Source organism: Ceratotherium simum, chromosome 1, assembly GCF_057802395.1.
Source record: "Ceratotherium simum simum isolate JZ-2026a chromosome 1, ASM5780239v1, whole genome shotgun sequence".
Lineage (NCBI taxonomy): Eukaryota > Metazoa > Chordata > Mammalia > Perissodactyla > Rhinocerotidae > Ceratotherium > Ceratotherium simum.
The window spans coordinates 29,522,426-29,545,180 of NC_141900.1; the positions used below are offsets into that span (position 1 = coordinate 29,522,426).

At 34.6% G+C, this 22,755-nt stretch overlaps 1 protein-coding gene across 1 annotated transcript in view; it reads right to left on the bottom strand.

Annotated features, from left to right (window-relative positions):
• Positions 1 to 8,373, bottom strand: part of SEMA3A (semaphorin 3A) — a 223,502-nt gene extending 215,129 nt beyond the window's left edge. Inside the window, exon 1 of the mRNA XM_004431297.3 lies at positions 7,748 to 8,373. Within this exon, the coding sequence (XP_004431354.1) occupies positions 7,748 to 7,859 (112 nt within the window). The 5' untranslated portion in view covers positions 7,860 to 8,373. The remainder of the gene's footprint in view (positions 1 to 7,747) is intronic.
• Between the last annotated feature and the right edge of the window lie 14,382 nt (positions 8,374 to 22,755).

Below are 22,755 nucleotides of genomic sequence, written 5' to 3' on the forward strand. Positions count from 1 at the left end.
TCTTGGTAGTTGACCTACTGTTCCTATTGATACTTCTACCTTGTCACAAGACCAACATGTAGTTTTATAAGAATGTAACATCAAGCATTGTAAATTAATTTATATTTTAAACATCAATTACAGAACTATAAGTGGACTAAGGAAATTAGCCTATTATTCTCCCCTACCTTCTCAATTATATGAGATCAGGATCTTAAACAAAGAACTCAACATATGTTTTGTACAGTCACACTCCAACAAACATTCCTGTGGCTATTTCCTATCACATCTACTCTCCTGGACAAGTAGGGGCTCAGGAGCAAGGGCTGAGGATAGAAGTGGGTGGTGGTCCCGAGCCATAGAGCACAAAGCCAAGGGAAGAAAGAGGCTGACTTGAAATGAAAAGCAAGCGGCAGCGAGCAACCACTGCTCTCAATAAGTGGAATCAAGGATAAGAGGATGCAGGGAAGGCTCTGCAATACTAAATCTTATCAAGTTGTCAGAGAGCAAAGCCAGGATTCTCCCACAAGTGTGGACAATAAATACAGGCAATTTAAAATTTTAAAGAATTGTACTTGCAACTTCGTCTGGTAGGACTGATTTGTTCTACACAAAGGTTCAGATACAATGCGACTGATGATGAGACATTTTTATCTTTAGTCACTATGATTTTAGAAGTCTCACTCACTTTCTTTTCTGGTTGTACATACTGAGACAGGATAATAAGGAAAATCAAGGTATTCATCCAAAGTAATGAAACGATTCCTCAACCTCCTTCCTAGAGTCTCCTAAGATGTATGCATTGTTTTATATTCTCCATCTCTTACTTGCAGGCAAACAAAAATGACCCAGATACTGTCTGATTGAGTCCTGGAACAGGCTTGGTTCAGAGGAGATGTTGTTTGTGGAGACAGCAGTGCCTGCATGCCCTTTGTGTACTCCTAAACGCCTCCACTGATAACCTCCTTCCTAGCATCTAGCACCGAGTTTACTTTCTCTACAACACCATAATATACAATTCACTTATAATGAATTGATTTATTATAAATTTGCACTCTCTTTGCACTCACTTATAAACAGGTATATTTTGTGTTTAAAACACAAGGTTTATCAAACGAAGCATAAATTCATTCAACGAGTGACTCTGTGTTAGCCATTAAGACTATAACGATGAAAAATAATGCAGATCTGGCCTTGAAACCTCACAGTCTGGCACAACAAAGATGATCCACATAAGTAGTTTTACAGACTAAGAAGTCATTTGACGTGTTCAATAGAACTAAGCTTCATTTAGTTTGCTGATGAAGACTCAAGTAGGTGATGTTATATTTTATCTAAAGACATGTTCATGATTACAGCAGCAAATTAAGTTACTGTAAGGTTTGGTCAACATCATTTCCCATGCCACATCTCTCCAAGCAAAAGAAACGTGGAAATGCAGGTTTATTGACTCATTCAGGAGATGACAAGATTCCTTACATTTATGGTCCCTTTAAGTTTTACCCTAAGCTTGTAGAAAACACTAAGAGCAATTCATTCTTCATATTTATCAACAGAATTTTATTTTTGCTTATCTTCATTCCCTAATTCAAGTATAAATTGTATATTTTGTTATCCTGGGTTTGACAGAGTCCAGCTTTGTTACTGTTTGGAAATAGTGTACGAATTCCCTATTTATACTGATGTTTATGTCTTGGCAATTGAAGGAGATAGTAACTGAAAACATTCAGACTTAATTGTGTCAGATAGAATTTATTGATTTTTCCATTTGTTTAATTGTGATATAATTTAAAACAATCTACAAACCAAAAGGAGTCATTCTTTTAAAAACATACCGAATGTACTTCTCTAAACATTATTTTACCTTCTCAGCTAACTACTCTCCAATTATAAATGATGGCAATAACATGCCTCAGGCAGGTGCCTTATTCCTGTTAAGCACACTTTACGATTCAGGCTTTAAAAAAAGTGTATGTGTGTATCAAAATCTTTAGCAAATTCCATTTTAACTAATGCTTCTGTTTTGTGCACGTTACATCTCCTGATTCTTATGCCAGTTTTTCCAAGCTTGGCCTCCACACATTACTCTATGTGTTTTTATCCTACCAGACTGCCTATTTCCCAACTAACGAAAGAGCAGTCACAAATTGCTAGTGCCACCTATTAGTGGAAGCATAGAACTGCAAATCATAATTCCTTTAAATAGTACCTTAGAAGTCATGAGGGGTAAAATCCATCCCAAGACTCACACTTGTTCTAACTTATGTTTACAGCTGCTGGTCTTTTTAAAATAAGTTTTCACTGCATACACTAAACTTAGATACTGTCATGAGTTTTGGGGATTTTTACCTACAACTTTGCATTAATGGATCATTTTATCATAGATTTTTCTTTTCATAAAGGTTTGATAAGTGCAATGTGTTAATCAATTGATATGTAACTCTCCATGAAATAGTATCATGACTTTGTAGATGAACATTGTCAGATAATGATCAATTAAATTTATTTTAGTAGTGGTCTCTCCAGAAGATTTTAGAAAAACTCAAGTATAGATTTTAAAATTCCCCAAAAGATATAAAGGTGTGATATTTTGACTTTTGGAACTGTGATACATAGGTGTGTCACTGGTAGGAAGTTTAAATGAGAAAAATTGGAATAAGAAGTTAAACCACACAATTTCTTACAGCTGACTTAAAGATCATGATAACTTTATAAGTTACTTAAAGCACACATCTGAAATATAATTACATCTTCACACAAAGCACAAATAGATGATGCTCTGCAACCAACAGTTTAACTTCTGTTTTTTCACTTGGAATACATGCAATCATATGAATTAATTCTAATTAAATTTACTCCTGAAAGATCTTTCAATTGCATTAATTCTTGAGTATAGAATTTAAATATAATTGACCAAAAATCACAAAATATTTGCTAATTATGTTGTTTGATTTATGTATGATAATTAAAAATAAGAAAAAAAAAAGAAAAATTAGTTATCAGATCTATACATCTATTTAGTTACCTAAATATCCAAGTATTTCAATCACTGACAGTAGTAGAGTCTTGGAAATAATTTATATGAAGAGAAATGACAACATAAAAAAATTAAAATTGGAAAAATGATGTCTTCAGTATTCGGGCTTACTTAAGCTAGTAATGACTCAATATCATTATCAAAAGTTGGTGGATTAGATACAAGCTTATATGAGATGGTTTTGTGGTCTCAGTTATTTTTTTACTTGCTAAAGTCTACACTGCATAAATTATTATTTCAAAGGCCAATCTGGTTGGCAGCTTTAAACAGAGAAGCCACAAACTGGAGACTTTCACTAGCCCTCATTTGATCTGACCAGCATTGGGTCACAAGATGTGACTGAGCATTTTGTTTTATTTTATTTTTCATCAGTTTGCCAGGATATAATGAATAAAAAGTTCTAGTTCTCAGTGTGCTTAAAGTGAAGATATCAGAATCAAAATATGAGTTTTAAAGTTAATAGAATTTGAGAAGAAAAGGCCACATTAAATAAGAATAAGCAAGTCAAAGACCTGATGCCAAATATGCAGTGACTAATGGAGAGAAGGAATTACAAAGAATTTACAACTTCTTTGCTCTGTGTTTAAAAAAAAAAAAATATATATATATATGTATGTATATATATATTCCCCCTACCTTTCATAGAGGAGATTTTCAGTATAAGACAAATTCTATCCTATACTTTTATGTGAATACTTGAGATATCCATGAAAACTTTTCATGGGACTCAAAAGATCATGTCGACTCTGATATATATGTGTATATATAGAAATATATATATACACACACAAAATTTAAAATATGAAGGTCATCTTAAACCAATAACAACTTATTTGTAAAGCATTTTATTATAATTCACAACTTGATTGCCGAGGTTACTTTTCTCAACTATAAAATATTAACCTAAAGTTTTGTCATTCATGTATATTCATATATATACACACACACACATATATGTACATATGTGTGAATGCATGTTTGTGCTTTGGTAGAAGTAAAGGAAATCTCTGAAAAGTCAACAAGTTTAATTAGTAAACCTTATTTATATTAATTAAATTTTGCAGTGATAATAATGTATTGAGCAATGGCAAATAAGAAAGCTTTTGCAGGGGCCAGCCTGGTGGCGTAGTGGTTAAGTTCGCACACTCCACTTTGGAGGCCCGTGGTTTGCGGGTTTGGATCCCAGGCACAGACCTACATACTGCTCATCAAGCCATGCTGTGGCAGTGTCCCACATACAAAATAGAGAAGACTGGCACAGATGTTAGCTCAGGGCCAATCTTCCTCACCAAAAAAAAAAAAAAAAAAGGTTTTGCAAATTTTACTTCATAATTTTTAATTAAATACTATATTCTAGTATCAGAAAGATGAGAATTTTGATTTAACTAATAATCTCATCTTACAATAATGAAACAACTTGACTCTGGAAAAAAAGCTTTACAAAGTATGAAAAGAAAGCCTCTAAAACATCTACCATTTATTTAAGCACTATTTACTAAGTTCTCCCTATGAAGGTAAAGTTAAAGACATTGATTTAGGCCCTGGATGCCATGATCCCCATCATATTCAGACTTGCATGTGTCTTTGATTTCTACTAAAACTGAAGCATACACAGTCCTGGAAAAGCTCATTACATTGAGTGATGGAACATTTGTCATTTGTTTAAAACCCCAAACCTAATTTATTTCCTTGTGATTTCTATAGGTTTTTCTGAAGTCTTCATTGTACCACACGTTCTAAAAGAAAGATTATACGATATTCTGCTCTTTCATGAGAAAAGTGAAATTTGACTAGGTTTGTAGGGGAAATAAACAGTTATCCACCAATTTTAAAAAGAAGCATTTTAACATTCAGCTATATAACATATATTTAAGGAAGGCAAAAGTATTTCTGAGTGAATGTTTCTTGAGGATAATTTGTATGTGACTGCTGAGATTTACAGAGTTCTCACATTTGCTTCCCCCACAAGGATTCTAAATCAGATTGGTTCAGAGGAAAACCAGCATACCCCATTTTTCTAATATTATCACTTCTCCAGATGGTCCTGAAAACATCTATTCAATTCCTCTTTCCTAGAAAGTAAAGGAGTACCTTATTAGATATGTATGTACATCCACTACAAAGGCCGCCTTCCTGTTCTTACTTCTTCTTCTTTCTCATTTAACACATCAAATATCTTTCATTCCCTAGCAGGCAAGATGACAAGCAGAAAGTAAGCACACTGATTGCCTGAAACTTTGTCTTGGCAGCCTGAGCAATGAGAGAGTTAATGGTGGATCTTTGAAAACAAGTGACCATGGGAAATTAGGGTTGGCAGGGATTTAACTCTTCATGAATCATGCTGGAATATTTTTAAGGGCAAAGCAGTGGATGTTTTAACTGTGTTTGACATCTAATTAAGGAGGAAAAAAGAAGTAGCTAAAAAAAAAAAAATCTCTGTTATAGTTTAGAAACAAAGTAGTGACAATTGGCTACCAGGCATTTGCTTTGGCAAAACAAGTGTACATGTAGAGACAAAAAGGTAATGACAGACCAATAAAATGACAGAAGAAAAATTGCATGGACCATTCCTTTTATTCTCCTTGCTGTTGTTCATTTCACAGTTTATTTTACCAAATTGCCAAGCTCTAGGTATATCAATAAATTGTTATGTAGCTCTAGGGCAGTTTTTGATTTAAAGGAAAGCAGCATAATTCTAACAGATGCCATTGCTAAAAAGCACTTATAAAGACAGTGTCAAATATATACATCTTGTCAACATATACGGGCTTACCTCATCAGACAAGTTTAAAGCATGTGTACATAACAAAGGGCTATTCTAATTAAATGCTATCTTTTAGTATATAGAAAGGAAGGGTGCCTCCTCTAAAATGGAGAGTAATCTATCACCATAGAAATAAAATTCTTGTAAAATAAATAAGCATAATTCTCAATTCTTATTTATTTTACAATCTATTTAGTGCTTAGACAAGTATCTCCAAATCTAGTAGATTTTTAAAATGTATCTCATGTTTCAAACTTGTTCTTCTAAAATTATAGCATACAGACATTCACATCTTCAGGAACTAAAGTTGCATGTAAAACTTCTGAGTAAGGAATATAAACTTGGATAAAGTGGACCATCAACCTAAGAATTATTTGATGGCATCCTCTCAAAGAGTGAAGATAGAAAGCAAAAACTGATGAAAACACAGATGCCATAATATCATAAACTATGGAAATAATTTAAAGACAGTTACTAAATAGAAACATAATAGAGATTTAATTAAATATTTAATGGATGCTATAAGATTATTTTTTTAAATCTTGCGTAATGAGTAAAATTGCATTTCTGTTTGCTAATGTTTAAAATCCATTCCCAATTTAATAATCAAGAAAATATTGTACCAAAAAATAAATATATTTTCCAATTCAATGTATTTTATCTAACAGGTATTAAATCCAAATAAACACATTTAATAGGTGTTTAATTTTCTAATCCAAAGTGTGAAAATTACACCTCTCTTTCCTATTTGTGGTCCTCATTCACACTAGAGAATCCAGAAAGACGTGTTTCCCATCATGTGAAAATTAAAGGATATGTTTTCTGGCATAAGAGCAATGTATATTAGACAGACATCTCTACAGATAGATCCAATAATTTTCTTTCACGTTACAGGCTAAAAACAGAATACAACTGAAGCTTCTCACTGCCCCACCCCCAATTCTAGAAATCTGAGAATCATAAGAAAGCAACACCTTAGGTAGTAAAACTACTTGAGTTAAAACAGTTTAATCTTCAACTCCATTTTCATAATACCTCAGTTATATAAATATTCTCTTCCATTAAAAGTTATACATATATCATTTTGGAATCTATGTTAGCATTGTTTGATACATCTATCTGTAAAACCTATCTAAACAAACATAGAACATTTTAAAAAAAATCCTCATTAAAAAACAAGCGTACATACTAAACTGTAACCAAATAAAGTACTAGCAGCCATGTGATAAAGCTTTTTTTCTGTCTTAAATTTATACTTTTTTTGAAAAGTTTACACAACTAGCTGTACAACTAGAAAGTAATGTCTCTTCAATTCTCACTGAAGTACATATGGAATTAAATAACACTATATTTCAAAGGCTTTAGCTTTATACCAATTAGCCAAATACACAGTCTTTTGTACAATCATAACACACTGTGGAAAAACTAGTCTGTTCTCTCCAGTTTATATTCTCTTGGCAAACCATGATCTACTGCTTATGTTAAGCATCTGATTGCCAGATTTGAACAAACTGAATATTCATGATGACAATTAACCATTTAGCGTCTAAAACCAAGAAAATACAACGTATCATAACAATTATTATAGATGAGTCATTCACATCTACAAAGAGACCATTTATACAATAGTGGTTTTTAAAAATATTTTAATAGAAGTAGAGTCAGAAAAATTAACAGAACATATGATCACATATACCGATCAGCATTTAGCAGGCATTCAGCTCTTCTCTGCAAATGTGATTAAATGTTCTTTGTTTGCATTTAAATAGTCATATAGCAAACTGAAGGCATGCTTTTATCAAAAAAAGTGTTTAAATCATCTCAGAAAGACACACACACTCATGTAGGTTTCCCAGGTTAAACTAAAGGTTTTATGGTTTAGGTTGGGAGGGAGTTCAAGGAATGAAAAGGCAGGAGGCAGGGGAGCATTACAAAGCTAGCCAAATAAAAGAAAAAGAAAAATTTACCTTTGTAGGATAATTTCAGCCTTGGCACATTGTTCTTCCCATTTTGATAGTTTGCTCTTGCTGTAAGTAATACTCCCCAGAAAAGACAGACAATCCTAGCGAGCCAGCCCATGCTGCAGACGCTGTAGATCCCTATGCTGCTTCAGTCTTCCCTCCTGTATTGTGCGGCCAGAGAAGTTCAAACAATCTGGAAACTGGAGGTAACAGGTGATTTAGGTCAGTTTCATTCATAAATGCAGACAATCGAGACCTCAAGGCAACACTAACACCTCTTCTTCTGAAACAGTCACTGAAGCACAAAAACTTCAAACCCTCCAAAAAAACAAAAAGAAAAAAATCGAGCCAGGCACCGGATAATGAGGCACAACTGTTGTGTGGAAAGAAAAAAAATTAACAAGGGCTGCTGCAGTGGTGCTTAAGAAGCAGTCCCTTTTATCTAGGCTCTTCTGATAGCCGGCGGACTCTAATCCTGCTCCCTGCCTCATTCGGCTCCGGGGAAGCAGAATGAAAGGGAAACAGAGAAAGAGAGAGAGCGAGCGTGAGCAGCGCGGACTTTTCCTGTACACATGTAGGGAGAGATGACACAAGATCCCACAGACAGGTTTTCCCAACACTCACTAGACTGGCTGACAATGGGAGAACAGGCGAGCTCAACCCACTCCCCTTCCCTCCTGTCACACAACACATGCAAAAAACATCTCGTAGAGATTAGAGCTGGGAGCAGAACCCTCCAGCGTGCCTGCGAAAGGCATGTAGCTATAAATTTACTTCCCAAGCAAGCGTTGTTTTATAGCCATTTTTAGGTGCAATTTTGATTAAAAAAATCTGAATTCTGCTACCTACATAATTCACAACTCATGCTCATTATATAATTTTGCTTGAACTTGTGCATTATGTGTGTACGTGTGTATATGTATGTATCTACATATATACATATATAGATTACGCATATATATGTATATCCTTTTCATCAGTATAACTTTAACCACTGAAGGTTTTAAAGCCTTGTTAGAGATCATTCCCTCCTCTCAACAAACCTCCTTGGATCAACCATCCCCTTCCCCCGCCCCACTGCAATTTCAGCGAAGAAATTCCTAGTAAAGCCCATTTCAACAATCAGTTCAAGACAAATATAGGTCCACTGAGAATTATAAATTACAGCAAGGGATTCTCAAAAGGATACTCAGAATTTAAAAACATCTATGGCTTTCCAGCTTCTGGAATGCTCTGGCTAACGTTTTTAATGCATCACATCTCATTAATTAAAGCCACTTCCCTAGTTTTGGTTTAAAGGGCAGAGGAAGATGACAAAGTTCACAAAAGTCCCTGCTGAGTGTCAAGGACCAACTTAAAAAGAATATCTGTGTGTCTTCATGAGCTGGTGAAGGGTTACTAAATTTTCTGTGGACACATATGCATGTGTTCAGGCAGTCATACAAACAGTTTTAGTTCCTTCCTAGGCATGTTGTCTGAGGTGTTTATATTTCCTCTTCTATTTTTCTTTCAATTTTCCCCAAAACTGATATCTTTATAGAATTTTTGAGGGAGGAGATGTATAAAGTTAATAGCTCAGGGCCAGCCCGGTGGCATAGCGGTTGAGTTCGCACACTCCACTTCCGCCGCCCAGGGTTTGCAGGTTCGGATCCCAGGGGCGGATCTACACATCGCTTATTAAGTCATGCTGTGGTGGCGTGCCCCATATAAAGTAGTGGAAGATGGGCACCGATGTTAGAACAGGGCCAGTCTTCCCCAGCAAAAAGAGGAGGATTGGCAACAGATGTTAGCTCAGGGCTAATCTTCCTCACACACACAAAAAAGTTAATAGCTCAGAACTTTCCTGTCTTTACTTCCCAACTCTCTCTACTCTACACCCTCCCCCACCCCACATACAACATACATTTGAAATACAGAAGACAGAGCTTTATTTCAATAATATGGAGAGGGTGAGTCGTGCAATTAAAAACATAAACACTTACTGAAAGTGGCTTAGTATTCTTATAAAAAATCATCTAAGCATTGTCACTACAGCTTTCATTATCTAATGTCTACAGATCAATAGAGAAAGAGCAGCTCTGTGTGTGTGTGTGTGTGTGTGCGCGCGAGCGTGGGTGGAGGAGGAGGAAGAGGGTGAAGAGAATTTAAAGGGTGGAAAATGGGGGAAGGGGAGGAGGGATTCTGTCTCTACTTCACTAGATTGATTCATCAAACAGACCATATTGTATTTGTCAGTTTCCACAAGCCTATTGATCAGTCAGTATTGTTAAGAAAATAAAATCCCAAAATAATGTTGATTTTACTAATTCCCACACTTGTTATCCTGAGCACTTTTCATGCTCTAGGCAATGGATTAAGGCTACAAATGACAAGAGGCTTGTCTGTCTTCCATGGATTACTCTCTATAGACATTCATTCTGCGGAGGAATTCATGTTACTTTGGGATTATTTAGAGGATTGGCCTAATGAATTATCCTATTGAAATATCACATATAATTAGTTTAAATACTTTAAGTAGTTCGCCATTTTCATTAATATATATTTTCAATGTCTTAAAATATTTATTTTTCTCTAGCTCTTGTTACCTAGACTAGGAGAGCAAGTTTATATTTGTCAAAACTAAACAGGATAAGCAAATTTAGAAATGTATCCATTTCACTTGCGTAATGTCTAATCCTGAAACAATTTGATATGTTCCAGGAAAAATAAAAGGTTGTAGGTAAAATTCAGATAAAAGAGGGTCAGAATTGACTCCATGGGGAAGAAAGACATTCAATCTAGATTTTGAACCACAGAGTCAGAACAGAGCTATTTCATTTTGTAAAGCAAATAATTTAAATTAATGTTGAAGCCTGGAATTTGGTAGCACAGACACCCCCATGTTTATATACACACACACATAATTTAAAAAAAAATACTTGGATATATTTATATTTGATATTTTTCTTACCCTCCAAATTTTTTGATTTTTGTATCTTTCCAGTTGTTTGAAAGTTTAATAAATTCACATTTACATTTGCTTATCTATAGATTTTTTTATTAAAAATATGTGAGAATAGTAAATTCTTTAGTTAAGCATAAGTGTCCTACACTGATTACATTATAAAATAGCAGAAAAATGCAGCCACACATAGATATTTTAACTGTGATAAAAAAAAAAATCAAAAGAAACTACACACCTGAAAAATACTTAACGAAAGTATTTGGAAACTTATATTTCTACTGACTTTTGTCAAGGTTAAATAAAGTCATTTTCAACTTGTTTCTCACACCCCTAAACACATGAGGGATAAGCAAGGTTAAACCTATTTCTCAACTGAGGTAGGAGCAAAGTGGAGATGGACTTGGGTGGGTGTTTATCAGAACCTACCAGAATCTGACCTGCACATGTGAAATGTGGATTTTGATCCCCCTCCACTCAAGTAACATCACTCCCTACTCTGAGAATCTGTGGTCTCAGTCCTGACACAGTCAAGCCTGCTGTATTTGCCACCTTTAACCATTGATTTTCCCACGTCATTGACTCCTTTTTAGAAGTCAGAAATCTTTGATTGACCTTTTAACGTTGAATTTTATGTAAGGTATAAGTGAAAATTTTTACTTTGTTTCTTTCTCAAAGCAGTCTCTCTATTTTCAATTATTTTCTAATCCACAATCTAAATCATGTGCTATAATTAATTCTGCTTACAACTGAGGTCCTAATATCTTCTTAAATTTCAGGTTTTCAGATGTGATTAACTCCTACTACAGAGTCACATCTGAGCAGGTGTTTAATATGATGATCATGCTATTGTATACATTTCTGTCAAATAAATCAGTAGTTTTTAATCTCACCCTACTCCACATTGAGAGGGATTGAAAAGACTTTTGAGTATAAAACTCTGAGAGCAGCAGTTTTCTGGGTGGTGTGCTTGATTTTCTAGAGAAACAACACTCCCGACTTCTCAACAGGTTGATTAAGTCTTGTTTTTCAAACAGGCCCATATAATCATAGAAGATATGTATTAAAGCATTTTTCCATTGGAAATGTAGTTTTGATTTTTTCATTCATTAGATAAAACCAACATGTATGTTTTTTAAATATCCACTTTACATATTCTGTTATTTATTATGAAATGAATTGGGATGGCAATAAACATTGTAGTTTAAGAGCAGAAATTATTGTTCTAATTTGTGAGAAGGTATTCCAGGTACTTCCACAGGTTATAGATACCATGAACCTTTCTGTGTCTGGTAGGTAAAAACGCGCGCTATATTTGAGCATAAAAGAAAATAAGGAGAAATGTAGTTTAGATGTATTTAAAAGATTTAGCAGATTAAATGTACTTGAAGTTATGGTGCACTTCATCAAACACACTTGCCTCTCCCTGCAATCCCATTCCATCCCCATTTTATTGTCCTTAGATAGAGGAACACCCCCAAACTGTGTGCCGCTGACAGAAGTAGAAGATCTCTTTAAGAGAAATTACTGAGTTAAGAATTTCAAAATGAGTTGGTTAACCAGTTCTCCTAAGAAACAACACCAAGAAAGAAATCAATACTAAAAACAAGCAGTACTCTTCCCAAGGTGTTATTCAAATGAGTCATGTAAAAAAACCTATATCAGTTTCCATCCAACATCTGCGATTTCCTATTTATTTTCTTCAAGGGAATGCTTCATTAGTATATGAGAAAGGCCTATGATCCACAGAATTACAGGAAATGTCATAGTAGAATATTTGCCCTTGCTCTGACATCTCATGTTGGAAATTCATTTTTAATGAGGGTTTTTTTGATAAAAGGAGTTTGAACCTTCCTTTTTTTTCTAAAAAAGAATTGTGTGGGTGTAAACATTCTTTAGAAGACCAGAAGACATCATATTAATTGGGAAAATTAAATAGTTGATGTATTATTCACTCTAGCCAAAAACAATAGTTATTTAAGAACTGCTGTGGTAATCGCTGGGAACTGGGGATGGCAGGTTAAAAGCAATATTGAAGAGATTAAGTTAGACTATTCATAATCTGACCCTTGTCAATGCTTTTAGTATCAGCACCATGTGAAAGCATGAGTTGAGAGGGAGAAACTGATAAAAGGCAAAGGGAATTCAATCTCTAGAGGGGAATTGTCTCTGCTCTTTCCCTCCTACGCCACCATGAATAGAGATTTCAGTAAAATATAGCTTGACCCTCCTCTGGACCGAATTTGTAACAGGTCGGAAAAAACAATTTTGTGTTTTCTCTTGTGACATCAATGTTCATGATATTTTAAGGTAAATAGGGACTCAAGATAAAAGACTCCTTGTTTTTCAAATGAATTGAAGTGAGATATGTTAAATCAATGCAGAAGGAGATGAGAAACAGGCCAGTCACATTATTTGTGGCTGTAGAATTTAAGAAAAATTTAAACAATTAAGGGTATCAGAAATTACAGGGGAAGTTCTTTAGGGTAAGGTGAGGGTAGTTTCCCTTTCCTTGAGAATTAGATTTGTGGGGCTGGGAGGTGAGTTCATTAGGTTACTAAATTTGAGTGGGGGATGGAAGAAAGTGACAAAAAAAAGGGACACATAAAATTTTGTTTATAGTTAGTATCCAAGTTGCCCAAAGTGGCTAAAATCCAGTTATAGGAGCATGATTTATCATTTCCACAGTTTCTCTTTCCTTTCGACTTTTAAATTCATCATATTTTTCAACATTTCAAAATGTTTTAAACATAGGATTTTTCTTTTTCCTTTTCTGTCTGTTTAAGAAGCTTGTCATCACAGCTTCTGTATTAGTTTATCTGATAAGTGAATTCAGTATTCCTGAATATTAACATATTGAAACGATAAAACACTGAAAACACCAAAATACCTGTTTTTTTGTTTTTTGTTTTCAAGTGAGAGTGTCTCCACCTTAACTCAAATGGAACAAGAAAGTTTTCAAGTGAGACAAAAATCTCATTGTTAATACTGCTCAGCACAGGCTAGGCAGTGAGGAGGAAAAAATGAGGCGCCCGTGGAATACAAATGAAATGAGCAGGTTGGCTGTTGAGTGTTGCAGGATCTGAAGTTATTATTTATTTGCTTTCAGTAAAGGCGTATCACACAACTTCTTACTGAATAAATAAATAAGCAGATCTATACTAAATAAACAAAGTGAAGAAACTGGGCAGTATTGTTTAAAGGATTACTTTCCATCTGATTCGGGCAAAACAGATGCATACAGCTTCCCTCTGTTACCCACTGAAAAGAATGTTGCGCCTCAGATGTAAGTTTACTAAAATCTCTATATTCTCGGAAGCATACTTTTTTCCTTTTTAAAAATGTTTTTAAAGAGTTTGAAACTGATAACGATAGGGAAAAGAAATTCAGAAACCTAGAATTAAAGCTCCTTAAAAGGGTTTATTATAATGGCAAAACCAACTGTTCGGCGGATGACTCAAAAACTACAGTGCATTCTGCTTTTCAAGGGCACAGATTTTTCCAAATTGCAAAAGTTAGGAAGAAAAGACTTCAGTTATTTCCTTTCCTATTCTGTATTGTCTCAAGTGTTAAATATCACTTGGTCCAGGCTATGCAGCTTCCCCCGCCATTTTTTTCTTTTGTGGTATGGGGATGGGGTTAGAATTATATGCCAGGTTTCATTTCACTGCCTTGGCCACAGGAGCAGCTGTCACCTTATGGGAGAGATTAGGAAATGTTTATTAGTTAACAATTTTTTTTATTAACAAATGATTTATGAAGAAATTCAAGTCGCCCATTTTTCCTTAGGGCATATCCATAGAATAAATCTCTTTGAAAATCAATCAACATGAATTCATTTTCTCGTGCCTCCTGTATCAATGAGAAGAGAAATAGCATCCAATATGTCCAGTCTTGAATCTTCTTAATTACAGATCCAAGCTGAAAATAGTCTGGCTTGAGGACTTAAATGACAATATTATTATTCCCTTGCTTAGTTTTTAAAAGTTGATACATGACTTTGGTAACTTAATGCACCCCTAAATATCAACTTAAAGACCCCTAAATATCTAATAGACAGAATTTTATAAAACACCTTTTGAGGCATAACAATAATATTCGCTATATCAAATTGTGTTCTCACAATTTTTCTCAACTAAAGCTTTAGCAATTAACTGTAATAATGTGCTGATTATATATAAGGAAAAAAAACACCAGCTAGTTTTTTGAACTTACAATTTTAAACAATGAGTGTATTTCCCATTGTGTAACTTTGTGGAAATGACATCTGATTTTTTTGGATAGAATCAGATAGTTTGGTGGTCTCATTATGATGTATTAAATAATTACCACAGACTTAATGATGCTGTGAAACCTATTTCAATTCTGTTAAGCCAAAACACTTAGAGAAATAAGAAAACTAAATTTGAATGAATCAAGCAAATTGTGGTAATCTATTTCTTGGGCTGTCAACATGAGTCTGTAGGTGCTTGCCACTCTGTGTAACCCAGCACACCTAATTTGGTTCCAGATATGCAATTTTAAGTATACTCTTTACTCTCAAATCCAGTCACCTTTAAAACACTTTTTACTTATCATATTTCTTGCATTGTTTCTTTTATATTTATCTGTTCATTCAACAAAATTTTGAGAATTGCCTAGGTGTCAATCATTGAGACTTGTAAAACAAATTATAATTTTTTTGAGAATAGTGGTATGTATTCCTGGTAACAAATGCCAATTTACCTTTTTTTTTTAACTTTGTACCACAAAGCGTAAAAACTATCTACAAAGCTTCTATATCTATGTTGGCCTAGCGTGCTTTATTTATTTATTTATTTATTTAAAATACATCTCTACTGCTATTTTCTTTTCATCAAATTCTATATCTGTTCTCATTCTTTCTAGTAATATCCTTCTATTATTGTGGAAGACCCTAACCGATGACAGATTGTCTACATAGTTTGTTGGATTACTCATGATTATAGGCTATTGTATTCCCCTAAAGTTAATCTGCCTGTATCAGGATTTTGCATTAGGGGCTCAGGATATACGATTGCTTAAAAAAAAAAAAAAAAGCCTTGCATAATTTTTCAAAATGTTTTGTGAGTATTCTGGGAGGTCTCTCTCCTGTGATTCTATGGTACTGTGTGCATACATCTATTATAGTTTTTATTACTTTATATTATAATAATTTTCTTCAATAGACTCTAATCTCAAAGAGAACAGAAACTTTTTTTCTCATTATTTTATTTCCAGTGCTCAGCATATTTGGCACAGAGTAAAGTTTAACCTATTAATTAAAGGATTAATTAATTAATTAAAGAGTCAAGGGAAATATGTGCTAGCTAGTTAAAATACTGTGGCCCAGAAATCTCACAATTTTAACAAATAGTTTGGTAGAAAAGACCTCTTTGCAGGTATAATTGTACTAGTTTTCCATGCTGTTATATTAAGCATGTATTGGAGTATAGACAGTAATATTAGAGAGAGTTATAATTTGTTTATTTAAAATCTGCTAAAGTAACCGTATTATAGTCCATAAAATAAAATTTTTGGTCTCTCCTTCAAAGCATGGAAAATTCCATTGTTTTGTTATTATTACTTTTATCCAATTATGTATTTCTTTTCAGATTAAAGACCTCTCTTCAGGTTTCCTGTAGCCTGCAAACTATTACAGTATGTCGCTAACATTCATGTTAATCAAAATGGGCATTTTACAGTGTTCCCAAGTGTATAGTGTTTGCAAATAGCAATAAGTTTTCAATTTTTTTATTTTAAAAATTAAGACTGGTGGTTATAAAACTCCCAGAAAGAAAGCCACCACAATTGTGAAAATGTATGTATTATATGAAACAGGACACCTGGGTTTAAATCACAAGAACACAATTTGTAGCAAAATAATTGAAATTTTAGTTTCTTTGTCTAGAAATGAAGTTGATCATCCCTGCCTTCCCAATGGCTGTTGGGATCAAATCAGATACCATATTTGACAGTGCCCAACACAAGGACACCCAGGGAGCCAGTGTCCCTAGGCAGAGATTTCACCTCCACACACCATGGAGCCCGACTCTGCAGTCACAGACTTTGGCCAAGCTGCTGGGCATCAGAATTGAATATAGGGAGCCAGGGTATCATGTAGATATTTCTAAGGAAAAAATGGATTTTAAAATGCCCTCTTGGAGAAAGAAAAGACAACACCTTGAGAATCACTACAGTAGGTACTACAAATATTAGATGAAAAAGAAGAAAGGAGGATCTAGGCTGTTATTGATTTTATGGGGTGAAAAATTGTCCTTTAACTATTACATGTTATTTTTTAAATGCACCAAATTTACATATCAAGTGCAGCAGTGCGACCATGAAGAATATCTAAATTAAAATATGAAGAGTAGAGAAGGCAGTGGTAGGCAGAGAAACCATGACTTAGACTAATAAGCGTGAGGTTTCCTTCCCTAATCAGCCCTGCAACTGTAGGCAGCTGCAAATTGAAGCAGAGCGGCATTTCACCTCTTAACAAATTGCTGGTGTCTCACTTGGCCAGATGTGGGTTTGAGATCCTCCACCTTTTACAGCTTGCACAGTATAGAAAGAACTGTATCTTTTATGGTAAATCAAGCCTTAAATTAGTAGACAACCTATTACTAGCACTAAATCCTCAACATGCAAGTGATTTTTAATAACCTAAGTTGCAAGCTTCATGAGTCAGTATTTATTTTTTGGAGCAAATTATTTTTCCAGATAAGTATCATACTTAACTTTAGGAAGCAGAGAAGTTTAGGTCAACAGGTGAAACACCTGTACAGCTGTTATGGGAATATCTCCTGCTACTATTTATATTTTAAGTCATTATATCTCATAGGTCAACAGCACTCTTTAGTATTTTAACTGTTTAACAAGTTTTGTTTCATGCTGTTTTCAGAACACCAGGGAATCTTGATTGGTTGGTAAATAAGTTAATTTTCCATCTGAGCGGAATGTTTTACTATAATAGTTTCAACAGGAACATTTCCCTTTTACCTTTATTGTCACTGTTAAAATACATTGACAAAACACAACAATGATTAATATTATACAACGATCTTTGAACAGTTTCTCAGATCTACAAATGGATACCCACAAAATATCATTTAGATTCACAAAATGAATTGTTGTGAATATCTTAATTTACAAAATAAGTCCATTTTCATATTTATTTTTTTCACAATAATTGCCGGGAGTTAAAATATTACAAAGTATAAAAATACAATTGCCACAGTCAGAATAGAATTACAGTGTCTATTTTTGCATAAGTATCAGTCCATGGCAAAACTTTCTAGATTTGTTGGCCATAAGTAGTAGTACCTGTTAAGCAGATTTTAAAAAAAGAATCATGTTTTATAAACCTATTCAGAATTTTAAAAGTCCATCCTGTTGTACTCCCTCAAAAATGCTGTGTTTCAAATGTACTTAGCAGCATTTTCAAATGTGAATTCAATAAATGTGGAAAGCCACTTGGACTCCCACTAAATTGAGTCTATCAGAAAGTGGTTCAAATGTCACTAATTGTTTTATAGGAATAATCATGTTGTAGCTTTAAACAAACTTAAGCTTTAGTCTACTTTAGACTGGAGTGCCAGGATGAAAATAAAGACCCTTCTGCTGAAGTAGAGACGATTGAGTTACATTTAACAAGATGCAGGATGTGGCACTTCAGTATCTGACAGTGGCGGGCTGTTTGCCACCCCAGCAGCTAGATCATGTTTCCTTTGCCTCATACAATTTCAGAATAATTTCATAAAAATTACATGATTGACACCATAGGTTTCTTCTCATTATGATTTATTGAAATTTAATACCTTCACAATACATTTACACTTCAAAAGTATTAGAAAAGAAAGAGACACAAGGCAACAATCTTACTTTCATGAATTTTAAAGATCTAAGATTATTGTACAAACTAAGATGACCTTTTATTTACTCCAAAGATTTTCCCTGATTGCTGATACTTTTATATTTTTTGTGTTTTCATTAAATGGGCTTCGTGATATTTTCCACAGTCCTTTCTCTCAACTATAAAAATGAGTGACTGGATACTGTAAAAAAATGGATAAGATATCTTTTTCTATGTATATTATAGTAAACATAATATTATAGAAAGTATCCCCTTCCCTAGCTCATTCTATCTCTAATTTGGTTATTCCCCCTTTGTATTCAATTCTCTACAAAGGCTTGCAAAATAATTTGTCCTAACTGTAGTCACCCCAACGCCCATTATACATTATGAGCTAAATCTCTATACGTATGTATTGTGCTTCGGGCATGTTTATATGAATTCATTCCATCAGTAAAGTGCACATATCATGAATATAGTTGTCTTTAGTACTGCTTTAATTACAGGGCATCCTCAATGGTGAGGCTCATCTAGACTGTTTCCTGTGAAGTTCCTAGTGCAATTCCTTTCACAATGCATCCTCAATAAACGTAAGTGAATGACTTCCTGACTATTGTCACTGTTCCTGGGAGATGCAGGATGCAGTTGGCAGCAAGAGACAAAGCTGGCTGTCAAAACTGTTATATTCAGATGAACAGTAAAAACAGGAGATGAAAGAAATCTAAGCTTTTTGGAAGAACTCTGCCCATTCCACCAAAAACTGATTCAAAGAATTTCATGTATTCCTGAATCCACGAAGACTGGTTTGAAAAACAAATCCCAGAATTCAAAAAACTGTCAATGACCATTTGGTTATTTGAAAAAGACAAAAGAGTAAAAAAATACTATGTTTTAACAACTATATTTAACTGAAGAAATTCCTGTGTTCTAGTTTGGGATATGTAGAAAAGTATTTTGTAGTAGGGTGATGAAATACCCTTAAATAATAGAATTTCATTAGGTATAGGTTTGACACAAATGGCTTTCGTTTTTCCCAGTTCCCTGACCCATAAGCTAAATATCAGGTGTTATAACATTTAGGAGTAAGTCTTCTTCCTGTGTAAGTAGGTGTGGGAAAAATGTGTCACCCTTTTCCCAGGAGGTTGGTGGGGCTGTTGGTGGGGGAGGCAGGGTTCCCTTCGATTGCTCCACACTCAAGGAACACTGCAATGAGAGAGGAAGGCTGTGTATGCAGTGAGGACCTTAAAGCAGTGAGATAGTGAGGAGTTTGAAGTTAAGCAAATACTTTTTCTCTCAAGATTATAAAGCATTATAATCTTCTGTATTTTATATATGTATGTACATCTGTACATATGTATATGTGCATCTATACGTATATATAAATATACACACATATGTATGTATTAAAAGTAATTCAACAAACACTCATCGAACTTCTGTGCCAGGCACTGTGCCAAAACTGTTAGAATTCAAAGACAAATGAACACGTTCCCTACCATCAAGGATTTGCAATTAAGTTGGAGAGGCAATGTAAGACTAGTCTTTCAGAAGTATACACCAACAATCTCCTTTGCTGTTGTTAGTGTTGTTGAGTAGATTCCAAGAACCTGCGTACAGCAGAGCGGAAGCCTGTCCAGTCTTTTTGCACCATCCTCTCACCTTCTGGCGCTATATCAGAGACAATGCTCTGCTTCTATTCATGGGGTTTTCATAGTTAATTTTTTCAGAAGTGAGTGGCCAGGTCCTTCTTAGTCTGTCTTAGCCTGGAAGCTCTGCTGAAACCTGTCCACGATGGGTGACCCTGCTGGTATTTGAAATACCGGTGGCATAGCTTTCAGCATCACAGCAACACACAGCCGCCACAGTAATGACAACCGACAGATGGGTAGTGTGGCTCCCTGACAGGGAAACAAGCATGGGGCCACAGCGGTGAGGGCACCAAATCTTAGTCACTAGATCACCAGGGCTGGCTAACAACCTCCCAGATACCAATTAATTATAAACTTCAAAAACTAGGCAAAAGATAATTACTCTTGACTTTTTAAAGTATTTAGCTAGGCTGAGTATTTAGCTAGCTACAATAGTGTATAATAAAATATCTTTCTTCTTTCTCAAATGATACAAACTCATGTGTGATTTCTGGCATCGTAAGTACAAGTGGAACCATTGGCTTTCACCCATTTCCTTATTCTGGAGAAAGACTCTCATATTTCAGTCTTGGAAAAAGTGATAAAGGCTATTTTCAGAAATCAGACTCTTAGGCTATAGAAAACTGCAGGTTTCTGATTAGTGCATTGTCAATGAATCGAAAGATAAACATTATCACCTGAGTCTTATTACAAGTAATGGATTTTATACATTTAATACTCTAAAAATAATGTTCTACATCTAAATAGTCTGTTGTTTTACAACTAATGGGCTAGTGGCCTACAAAACTTGATTCAATTTTAAATATCAAGAAAATTTATTTTCTTTGTGACTAGTATTTGCATTTTAAGTTTCTTTTTCCTCTGAGTGTTTTATTTCACATTTATGGGTGATGAAATGCCAGTTTTCAGACCTACAGTGTGTTACATATACCTGGAAAGAATCTAGAATTAAATTGAAAAACAGATGAACATTCTGTAATGCCTTCTCAGTGATTCTATTAATTTTGGAGATAAGCCTTTCACATTCCTCAGTGGTCCAAGCAGGAATGACAACGACAAAAAGAGTCCATTATTCAACCACTCCATGTAGTGGGGCATGTGTGTGTGTGTGTATGTGTGTGGGTGCAGGCTCATGATTGACCCAAATACATGGATTACATTTTTAAATAACAAGGAGGCAGTACGGTGTGATGAGAGAAACCCAACCTGAGTTCTATTTCCAGCCTGGGCACTAACCAGTTATGTGCTATTAGATAATGAATTTCTTGCAGACTCAAAATCTTTCTGTATAAGTGTGTTAGCTGGATTAGATGTAGTCCACCTTTGGTTCCTTCTCGTGCTGAAAATACTATATTCTAAAGCATATTTCCAAACCACAGTGTGAAATTTATCATTTAAAATATTAACAATATTTAATTATTTTAGTTAGGAATAAGAATTTAATGATTCATATTGCTCCATATAAAACTGTAATTTCAGTTGGAGTATAAAATGTAAAAACTATTATATAATACTCTGTCATTAAAATATTTGGAAATATCTATTATAGCCCCAATATCAAAATATTAATTTATTAAATAAAACAGAGTTGTAATATACCTCCTACATATAGTCTCTGAAGTAGGAATTTGGGATAAAAGTCAATTACATGGTTCTGATGTTACATGTAGTTGGCATGATGCAGAAGAAGTTGGCTGAAGTTAAGGTTTCTGGAGAGTGTTTACCATTCCTATCATTTTGGGAAGAAAAGTTAAGTTTGTTCCTCAGAGAGGGTTAATAGAGACCACAATGCACATGTTTAATTTATGTTATTCTCATTCAGTTACGCTGAGATATGCGTTTGATATGAAGGGAAAACAATACTGTTGATGATAATTTTAATTTAACTTATTTCAATGGATATTTATCAGTCATTTCCAGATACTAACCTAGTTACTATGGGGAATAAAAAAAATGAATAAGATGTGATTCCTGCCCTTGAGGAGGTCCCAATCTAGTAAGGGAAAGTTACATGAAAAGAAAATAGAAACACAGCATGCTAATTGCTCAGATAGCACAGATGATAGGCATTTAGGCCAACTGGGATTTTACAGAGGCTTCCTGTGGGCGGTGGTGCCTGAGCTGGGTCTTAAATGATGAGTAAGAGCAGCTGAAGAAAGATGAGGAGGTTGTGCCTGGGCTTTGACCAAAGTACAAAGCCACAAAGTAGGAGAGCGTGTGTGCGTGCAGGAAATGGGAGCAATTTTGCCATTCACAGGGTGTAAACAGCAAAGAGGAGAGAAAGGAGAAATCAGCAGGGTCCAAATCCAAAAGCATCTATATAGTCATGCTTGTAATTCTAATATAGGTGATGAAAAGACACAGAGGAGAAAGCCATAGATAGATTTTCTTTCTAGATAAATGAGCCTGATTGCAGTGTGAAGGATATAATTACTAGCAACAGGCATGAAGGTAGGAAGGCCAAGTAGGTTTCTATTTTAACAGTGTAGACCAGAAGAGACAAGGCACAAAATCATGGCAGCAGACTATGAAAAGAAGAGAGAAATCACATAAGGGAAACACTAAGGAGGCA